The 10,395-nt window shown below is 31.8% G+C and overlaps 2 protein-coding genes across 4 annotated transcripts; one reads left to right on the top strand and one right to left on the bottom strand.

Moving 5' to 3' along the window:
- The first annotated feature begins 298 nt into the window (after positions 1-298).
- On the top strand, positions 299-1,507 carry LOC120082530. The gene has a single exon (XM_039037735.1). It carries the CDS (start codon positions 401-403, stop codon positions 698-700), a length of 300 nt encoding a protein of 99 aa, XP_038893663.1. The 5' UTR covers positions 299-400; the 3' UTR covers positions 701-1,507.
- Positions 1,508-6,331: 4,824 nt separating this feature from the next.
- LOC120082551 (glutathionyl-hydroquinone reductase YqjG) lies at positions 6,332-9,072 on the bottom strand. 3 transcript variants are annotated; one of them, XM_039037771.1, is made up of 6 exons: positions 9,014-9,072; positions 8,063-8,288; positions 7,800-7,976; positions 7,483-7,707; positions 6,923-7,051; positions 6,332-6,845 (listed from the first exon to the last, which is right to left on the bottom strand). In XM_039037771.1, the coding sequence occupies exons 2-6, from the start codon at positions 8,273-8,275 to the stop codon at positions 6,612-6,614; spliced, it is 978 nt and encodes a 325-aa protein (XP_038893699.1). In that variant the 5' UTR covers positions 8,276-8,288; positions 9,014-9,072; the 3' UTR covers positions 6,332-6,611. The 3 variants fall into 3 exon arrangements, with proteins under 3 accessions (XP_038893699.1, XP_038893700.1, XP_038893698.1); XM_039037772.1 differs by having other exon boundaries at positions 9,003-9,033; XM_039037770.1 differs by having other exon boundaries at positions 8,880-9,020.
- Between the last annotated feature and the right edge of the window lie 1,323 nt (positions 9,073-10,395).

Genomic DNA, 10,395 nt, shown 5'->3' with positions numbered 1-10,395 from the left:
AACCGCAAGGGTTGGATTGGGTTAAATTTTATTTTGAGTTGGATTGGGTTAAAAATGTTAAAAAATATTAAATTCTGGTTGGGTCTTAGGTTACCCCATTTCGACCCGACTCGAATATATATATATATATATAGAAATTAAAAAAAAGTCAAATTAAAAAAAAACAATCCGTAAATTTTGGGTTGGGTTGACTCTCCAAAAAAGAAAAGTCAACCCGAATTTTTGGATTGGTCCATCCGAACTATATATTCAGAAAGGACAGAAACACCTATATATTCATGTTTTCTGAAATCTTCCAATCTACTATGTACACACCTATATATTCATGTTTTCTTAAAGGAAACGGGCAGAAACAGAAACCTTCTCTTCCGTCCCAAATGGTGTGGGACCCCATTGCCACATGGGAAAGAAAGAAATGTTACCAACCGGCGGAGCTTCGATATGTGGTGACGGCGGCTGCGAGCGGCTGGAGCAGGCTCTCCGAGAGTGCCACAAGCGACTTCCAGAAGGTCCGGCGAGGCGGTCAGCCTGCCGACACCTGAACCGATCTCTTGCAGAGTGTCTCGTGGCGACGGCTTGCCCTAGCGAAGCGGAGGCGGTGCGAACCCTCTGCTCCAGCGGCGGAACCGCTCTCAAGAGATCGCAGTGCGAGCAAGCTAAGTTTTCGCTCTCTTTCTGTCTCTCATCTCTCCAATTTTAAAACCCTATATCCTTGAAATCGGTGTAAAAGAAGGGGAAATCTGTTGGTTGGGAATTACATCGGGGAAATTGAATTAGTGAGTTTGCGACGATGATGAAGCACTCACGTTTTTTAAAAATTCCTTAGAACAAATCTTCAAACATGGCTCAAATTGAAGGTCATATCCTGAGTATTGGGGAAGAATATGAATCCATAACCTTCCCGAGGAAAAAAAATCAAAATTGTTGAATATTCTGAGTGAAATTCCTTTCGAGTTGCATACGTTTGTCATTGGCGACTATATCTTTTGGTTTGGTTAGAGAATATTTCGTTGATATCAATTGGAAGTCTCAGTATCAACTCTGAATTTTGTCCAAATAAACTACTCCCATCTCCTTATTCATCAATCTCACCCCTGATGGCTTTTTGTTTAATTGGCAATTGATCAATACCTTTTGAATTATACCATTATTGAGAATAATCTTAGAGTTGGAGCTGCTCTTGCTGTTGCTATTGCAAATGCTAATGCTATGCTTTTCTTGTTCTGCCGATCCCGATCCCAAGATAACTCTATCGACGGTTGATTGGAAGCAGACAAATACTCTTTGTAGATATTTGAACTTTTTTTCCTCCAGAAATATTTTCATTGTAAACAAAGGTTTGATGTTTCATGAATATTAGGTTCTTTATGCAAAATTTGGGACCTGGGACAGTATTGTTCAAGCTACTGGGAAAACTCCCATCTGGAGTTGGTCTATCAATCGTTACAAAACTATTGTTATTCGAATTCGGATTTTTACACCCCCAATTTTATTAATCTTTCTTGTTTGTCATTGTTCACGATCAAACCCTTAGTTATATTCTCTTATGTTGATACTGAAATTTGGTACCAACTAGGAGAAATCGAATAATCACCCTATAATAAAAGAAAATCCCATACTGGTGTGGTACTTAGCCGTTGACACTTCAGTGATCAAGTCTCTAGTAATTTAGAGAGCTAAGAGAAATGGAGGACTTGGGGTATCTTCAACGTCCCTCAAATGTCTCGAGTCCTCTTAATTATATAGAAAAATAGTTCAGTAACGGTTACTTGGCTAATTAATCTCTCGGATTATTAATTTGATTATTACTAACTTAATCTTGACATCTGCTCAGTGGTTAGTACCCTTTGTAGAAAAATACTTTTGCTTATTGGCTAATGAAAGTCTTTTAGGTCATTATTTTGTATGGTTCTGTTTAGTGGCAGTTTGTTGATCTATGATTCTGGATGTTGAATAGAAAGAAGATGATATATATATTATTAATTGTGTAGTTGTCTACAACTGATAACTACTTTTATATAAGTGATTTAATATGAGAATCGTTAATTATGTGGGAAGGTGATACTTATGTTACTTGTTTGAATGGTGACTCGAAACTCTCGCATTATTAGTTGTGTAGTTGTTGGTTTGCAAGTGCTTGCTACTTTTGTATAAGTGATTCGATATGAAAATTTCCAGTTGGTTTTGCAACTATTTGTTTGTTAAATTTGGGACATTTGTTAGTTTTACCTAAACTATAGGTTGGAAACTATTAGGTATATCTAGTTATCATATTGGAAGTTTTGGGTTTTAAGCATGGTTGGGGTGATTATAGGTTGCAGATTTATTTTCGAAATACATATAGTTGATTGGTAAAAAACGTCAATAACATCATTATACTAACAAGAAAAAAATATATTTACGGTAATTGACAGCTATCTAGAAACTGAGAAAAATATTGGGGAATGACATTTTGTGCCTTAAATCTACTAAATTCTATTCAAACCACAACAGTTGTCTATCTTAGTGACACAATGACATGTTATCACCTAATGCATCAGCCCAAGTGTAGACTATAATACGCAAGCAAGTAATACTTGGTGAGAGAAGCAAAGCAAGGAGGTCAACAACTTTTGTAATCTAAAAACAATTTGCATTTAGCAAATTGCACAAGGACGCCATTCAAGTTAACTAGGGAAACAAATTGTGATGTGATTTTGACCATCTTTTTCTCTTTAGAAAATGAAGAAGATATCAAAATTGATGGGATGAACACATGTGCAGCACGGATCTAAAGTACTATAATTAGATTAATTACAAAGATAAGCATGCATGCAATAAAACGAGAAAAATGGGGAAAAGAATACAACTTTTGTAGTCTTTGAATCTCTCCAAATCAGTTCTAATCTTCTCATGAACGATTTGTAGACCACCACGAGAGTCTTCCCAACTATTCTCCATCCTTAAAATGGGATGGTGGGATCCAGTGAGTGGATAATTTGGAGAGGAAAAAGCTAAAATTTTGAGAGAAAATTGTAATGAGATTATCACATAATTCCATTCAATTCCACTATGGCCAACAGTTCTTCAAATACATAAACTATTATATGCAAACATGTAACTTTGAGTTTGATGAGATTATGACCCTAAAAAATCCATTAACTCAAAGTGGGATTTAGTGGGACAGGTGTCTTCAAATGAAGAGAACACTTGGCATTTCCTGTCACAAATGTTGGATCTTCCACGAACTTGGTCAAAGTTTGATTCTCAAAGTCCAAAGTCAACGAATTTGACTTTTTGACGTTCAAAAGTTAAAAGTCAACAATTTGACTTCATTGCATTTTTTACCTAGTCAACAATTTGACTTTTAATGTAATTTTGACCAATTTCATTTAATTTCAAAATTAATTCTAATAATCAATTTGAAAAATTAAGATAATATTAAATAATTAATTAAACAATTTAATTAATTTAATTTAATATTAAATCTAACACTAATCCCAATTTATATGCATCTCTATTCATAATCTTGATATTTAAATCTTATTTAAATATCTCTTATTTTCTCTCTCTTTATGTTTAATTCACAATTAAACATTAGGTTAAATATATCTCTACTATCCCTAAAAATGTGTGCTATCTACCCGGTCTTATCCCTAAAATGGGAGGCTTATTGAGTCGGGATAATCCCGAATAAACAGGAGTTCATAGTTAATCCAGGATTAAGGTCAAGTTACCTAGGTCATCGCTTTGTTCATAGTTAACCCAGGATTAAGGTCAAGTTACCTAGGTCATCACTTTGAAATAATTAGTCTTAAACCGTAAACAACGTTATAAAGTAAAAGTGACTTAGTTCTTGGTCCGATCTTATGAAAACTCATTGCATAGGACGTCCCCACTTCTCATGTCAATACATGAACGAATCAAGATCATTTCGTTTATAGCATTTTACAATATCTGTAACAATTACAGAATGAGTTACATTCGATAGTGTTACCAGAATAAGGTATCAATCTTATTCAATACTATGGACCGTATTAGCCATTTACTAAACTTGATTCACTCTTATGTCTCCACATAAAGTTTATGTATTCATATAATAGCCATGAATCTTTAGTTTATTGGATTTAAATTTTACAAGTGTGTTATTGAATAAATGTTAATAACATCTTTATTGATAATAGAATATGTTAATCATGACATACAACCCAACAAAAATAACGTTTAAATTTGAGTAATGCTTCAGAGATTAATGAGGGTGTAGATTATCACTTAGAGAATAGACATAGACTTTCATCTTTTGAATATGTTAACCAGATTTACTCTTATCCTCAAGTAACAACTAACAAGTCTAGGCAAGGAATCCTACTGCCTTGTACTCTGTACAAAATTTGTTATATTCCTATGTGCTAATTTTCCATGTCAAACCCTATTTCCCTTTTTGGCTTACAATTGGTTGGCTCATTCATTTAGACAACCTACTAGACTAAGTTCACTATTGTTTCCTCAAGTAAATCGACACATTCAATCCATTCGAGTGATTTTACATGCTAGCATTCATTCTCAATTGGCTAGGTGGAGATAAATTGTTCCAACCTAACAAACTAACAAACTAAGTTTACACTTGTTTTCCTTAAATCGATCAACACATTTTACCCCTTTGAATGATTCTCAATTGGCCAGATGAAGATAAATAGTTTCAAGAAGGATTCTCAAGAAAAAAAAAATCTCTCTGCTAAGAAAAAACTCAATAATACCTTTGTTAACAGCCAGAAAGTGTCAACAAATAGGTGAAGATGTTGGTATTTCAAAATAGTTGGCAATCACAAAACATCAACATTACATTTGTTCACGACCAAAAAACATCAACAAAGACTTATAATTGATGTATTCCGGTTATCAAGTAAAACCTAAAAATTTGATATTTTTAGAAATTGACATTAGCATTGTTGATGTTAAAAAATTATTTACTATAGTGATAGTCGATTTTTTAGTGTTAACAAAGGTCAAATTTGTAGTAGTGAAGAACTATGACACAAAGAAATGACTTGCATGCTTTTATCATTGCTTATGTTTATCGCTACTATTAGATGACATCATATCAAGATCTATAGTTAATAAAAAAAAAAACTGTAGATTTATATATTATAGGGCAAGGAACACTGAAACATGAATTTGGACGTCAAATTCAAATTCAAAACACATTAACTCTATTATTTTGTAGATCTAGAACAATGAAGATACAAATTTGTTTTTTTCTTTTTTTTTCCATATAGTAGTGTGCACGACATTGTGTTAGAGATAACACACGAATTTGGGTGTCTAATTCAAATTCAAAACACACCAATTCTATTACTTTGTAGATCTAGAACAATAAAGATCCAAATATCATCGATAATGTTTTTTTCCCTTTTTTTTTCAAATTTAGGCAACACAGATAACGACAACATCGTGGTAGAGACAATGGCGTGTTGATGGTGGTGAGCTTTTGTGGGAAGATGAAAATGAGAGAGGAAGAAGAAAAGGAAGAGAGGAGGGAGTAGAATGAAAGTCCACCTCACAACAAATAAATCAATAAAATTTTATTATTTACAAACCCTTCATTTAGAAAATGAATATTACACGAGTCTTGTATATTCATTTTGTCATTTCCGCGTCAACTTTAGAGCCATTTTGAACTATTTTCCAAATCTTAATAACTAAAATGTCTTTTTGGAAATCTTAAGAACTAAATAAGCACGAACTCCTAACCTCAAGAACAAAAAATATATTCTATCTTAAGATTTAATAAGATTTATTACGTGTTGATCAATAAACTAATTAGTAATGCAATACTTTTATAAGCTACAAAACCTAATCACTAAATAATAAAAATCAAGGTTTAATTTTGATTAAAAAAACATATATATAATATATATATATATACACACACACACAGTACGGTAGAGTAAAAATGAAAATTTTAAAGTAGAACCAAATTATTACATTAAATTGTTAGAAACTAAAAAATACATGGACAAAATTATTACAAAATAATTTTTTGAATTAGGAATCTCTTAAGATAGGAAGAATAAAAAACATATTTCAAATGATGAATAGAAATATGTTTTCAGCTGAAGTACGTGACGAAAAGATTGATTTTTTTGAATTCTCACGATTCAGATATTAAATTGTCAGAAACTAAAAAACACATAGATAAAATTGTTACCAAATAATTTTTTAAGGATTAAATAATTACTTCCAGACAAACCAAAAATGTCTTTCAATCCAAGAACATCACTACATATCTAAAAACCAAACAGGTCAATTATAATGATATGTCCAAAAAAGAAAAGAAAATTAACAACAATTATTCAAATATAATTTTATTGAAATTTTAACAAGCTGGACATCCAAAGAGAACTACAAGGTAACAAACACAAGCACAATAAAGCACTTCTGCTATACAGAACTCTAAAGAAAAGTGCAAAACTCAGCAGTTAAAGCATTTCTATTCCCTTCATGCCTTGGCTGCTAATGCAAAACTCTCGAGAGAATCTGTCTTTTATCTCTATCACAAGAAGCTGAAGTATAATATGTAAAACACAAACACAAACACAGAAGTCCTTGCAGTGACAGAATATAATGCAAAACTATGAGGAAAATCTATCTCTATCATGAGGAGAAGAGTAATCAATATTGGGGCCAAGAGGAATGATTCCAAATGGATTGATTGTAGGATGGCTTCCATAATAATGCTTCTTTATGTGTTCCATATTAACAGAGCTGCCTACCCCATTAGTTTGGTATATATCTTTGGTGTAATTGAACAGATTTGGATACTCTCGTATGAGTTTCTTGTTGCATTTGAAGTGAACTGCATAAACCTGAACTTGGAAAACAAAATAATGATCAAATGGAGAAAGAGAAGCACATTTTTTAGAGGATCAGTTGATATTGGTACCTCGTCGAATCTTATAATGGTGACGAACAGCCGAATGTCTGCTTCAGACAGTGTGTTCCCACAGAGGTAACGTTGCTTGGAAAGTATTTCCTCACATCGGTCCAGAGCTTCATACAATTCTTTCACAGCCTGTAGAAGGATGGTTCATACTTCAGGTAATAGACTAAGTTTATAGTTTTTCAGATCAAGTGTTCATCAGTTGGGTTGCATTGAATAAGGAAACATTTCTGATCCAAACTAATCGCTAATTAAGTAATTTTTTATGGTAAGGATTAAATAGAGGTGATGAATTCAAATCTGTATAACCAAAATAATACTTGAATCAACAAATTGTTAGAAATGTTTGTGTAAGAAAATATGTAAAAGCGACAATTTAGTAATTATCATAAGCTAATAAATTCGTGTTGGAATTGAAGAGAAATCATAGACCTTAAAAATTCAACTTATTTGAACCAGAACAATCCTATAATGACATAACTGAAACAGTTTGTATTCGCATACACACAATCAAAATTTATTTTTAGAACTCTAAATTGTTAGCTTCTAAACTGAATGCTTACCTCGTCATAAGGCTGTTGTTTCCTTGCAAAACCACATTTATAAACACCATTGCTAATGCCATTGTATATCCAATCATTAGTCTCATCAATGTGTGCTTGCAAGTGAGTGGGATAGAGATCCAGAGTTGGATTCTCAGCTATATCATTGAATTCAGTATTAAGCATGCGAATTATCTCTGAGCTCTCATTGTTAACGATTGTTTTGAGTTTCTTGTCCCATAGAACCTGTCATGAGGAAGACATTGAGAAGACTGCATAACATGATAAACATCTACTTAGAAGCTCAAATTAAGAACACAACGATGGTTGAAACTTACTGGAACTGTATACTTTCCACTGTAATTTGTACTAGCAAGTTCATAGAGTTCTCTAATACTTCTAACTCCATTCAAAGGGTCAGGTTCAGCACCAGGCTCCTCTGTATCAGAAGTAGGAAAAACCCATCCCATATGATCATCAGAGTCCTTGGTTCTTTCCCAAATTGGTTTGACTGACTGAGAAACACAGTTTGATGCAAAGAAGATATTGGTTTTCAGTAAAATGATCATGGATTCATTCAGCTATTAAACAAGAAATGTACCGTGAAACTGATCGCTTTATCGAGTCCTTTGATTTTCAAATATGCAAGGCATCTGGAGGCCCAAGGACAAGCATATGATACGTAGAGATGATATCTATCTGATTCTGGTGGAAATTCGGAGGATTTATCTCGTGAAATCAAATTGCGAAACGTCGAAGCTGTTCTTACAAAAGCACCTGTTGAAGACATTTCATCGAGCGCTGAGCGTGCCATTTTGCAGCAAAGCCTGGAAAAATGCTCCATAATTATATTTGTAAACAGAGAGAATCAAACTTAAAATGCATAAACATAGAGACAAAATCACTCTTCAATTGGACCCTAACACGATATTCATTTCAATCACGATTTTCTTACAATCAACCATCGTTTATTTGAATCAAAGTGATTAAAAGTGAAAATCGCGTTAGGACCCAACCATTTCGGGATGGGTAAGACATCTCCGATGCAACAATGTGGTGATGGAGCACTCTATGATGCAAGCAGAAGACTAGTTTTAATTCAACAAAAGCCACAGAAATCTCATAAACATAGACACAAAATCACACTTCACTAGAAGTGAGTTCAAGGGCAAATCAGAATTCCCATTTCATTAAACAAATTCAAATCCATCTCCTCTTTTCTTTTACTGAATTCAACGATCTCATTCCGGATCCAACACAAAAGAAAATAAGGGATGATCAAATTAGGAAGCGGAAATCAAAGTAAAATCGACCATCTCGATCAATGAAAGAACAGAAATCAATTCAAATGACAAACTTAGAAACATGAGGAATTGAAAACACAGAGAAAACAGAATAATCAGAAAGTTAGGGACAACCTTGGAAACGTGAAACTGTGATTTAGAAGATGAATTGTGGATTTGAGCAACAGCAGTATATATATATATATATATATATAGCAATAGCCAAGCATTTAGAAATCAAAGTAAGAGTTGTATCACCTTTATTTTACCTTTTTTTCTCTCCTTTCCTTTATGTTTGATTCTTTATTTTTTTGCATTTGCTGTTTGTTATCCTTTATTTTATTTTATTATTATTATCTTTTGGTATTTGAAATTTAAAATAATCATCACTAAAATAAAATAAGGATGATGGAAGGATGCTGCTGCCGCCTAATAATTATTGATTATTAAATCTGATTCGATAACAATTTGATTTTTTAATTTTAAAAATCAATCCAAATTTTGAAAACTAAAAAAAAGCCTCTTCTATAATTATTTTGGTTAATTTTATAATAATTTTGTTTTTTGAAAAATTAATTTATTTTCTCTCGATTTTTTACTATGATTTGTATATTTCTTGAGTACAATAATTAAATTTTTAGTCAATTTTTAAAAAAAAAAAAAAAAAAAAAAAAAAAATTAAATTTTATTTTTTTAATTTTCAATTTTTCTTGATTTTTTTAACCATTGATAACAATAGAAAACAAATGAAAAAATTGGAGGCGGAAGTAGTGTCCATAAACTTAAGTTTTAAAAAAAAAACTAAAAACTAAATGGTTATCAAACGGGTGAGTTTTTGTATTTTTATTTTTGATTTTGGTTTTTTTAAATTAAGTCTATTTTTTCATCATTTTTATGTCTTGTATCTTTTTAAAGTAAAATTGATAAATTCTTAGCCAAATTCTAAAAAGAAAAATTAAAAAGTATTTTTTTTAGTTTTTAAATTTTTACTTAATTTTTTAAATTATTGTTAAAAATAGATAACAAATAAATCTAATTTTTTTTTCTTTCTTATCCTTGTTTTCTCTACTCCTCTTTCCATCGTCTTCCTTCACCATTAATGAAAGCCAAACCGCCGCCATTGATTGCATTTTGTTCTTTCCCTCATTTTTTTTTTTAATATATTTCTCTTTCATTCTTTCATTTTCATTTTTCTTTTCCTCCTCTTCTTCCCTTTTGTCCTCTTCTATTTACCTTTTCTTTTTCCTCTTCTTTTCCCTACAATTTCAAAAATAAATAAATTGAATCTAAATCTGGAAGATTTATTTGTTGATGTTGGAAGGGAAAAAGAGCCGGATAAACGTGAAGTAAAATATCAATAATGAACGTATCAAAATTTTGAACACAAAAATGACTTTTATTTGCTATAGTAGATCATTTTACCGATATTCATAATTGAAACTCTAAAATTTTTTATTTTGGTTAACTATTTGACAGCTTAGTCATCTAAAATTACAAGTCATTCTATCTACCATTCTATATAAGAGTTTATAGAATCTTAATAGCACTGAATAAGCATTTTTTAAAAATGAAGAATTGGAATAGATGCTTTAAAAGTTGAGGATCAAAATAGAATATTTTTTTATGGGCTAGAAAGAGATAAAAGAAGAAA

Source organism: Benincasa hispida, chromosome 8 (genome assembly GCF_009727055.1).
Source record: "Benincasa hispida cultivar B227 chromosome 8, ASM972705v1, whole genome shotgun sequence".
Classification (NCBI taxonomy): Eukaryota; Viridiplantae; Streptophyta; class Magnoliopsida; order Cucurbitales; family Cucurbitaceae; genus Benincasa; species Benincasa hispida.
The sequence above is the reverse complement of the archived record's forward strand: the minus strand, read 5'-3'. Positions and strand labels throughout refer to the sequence as shown.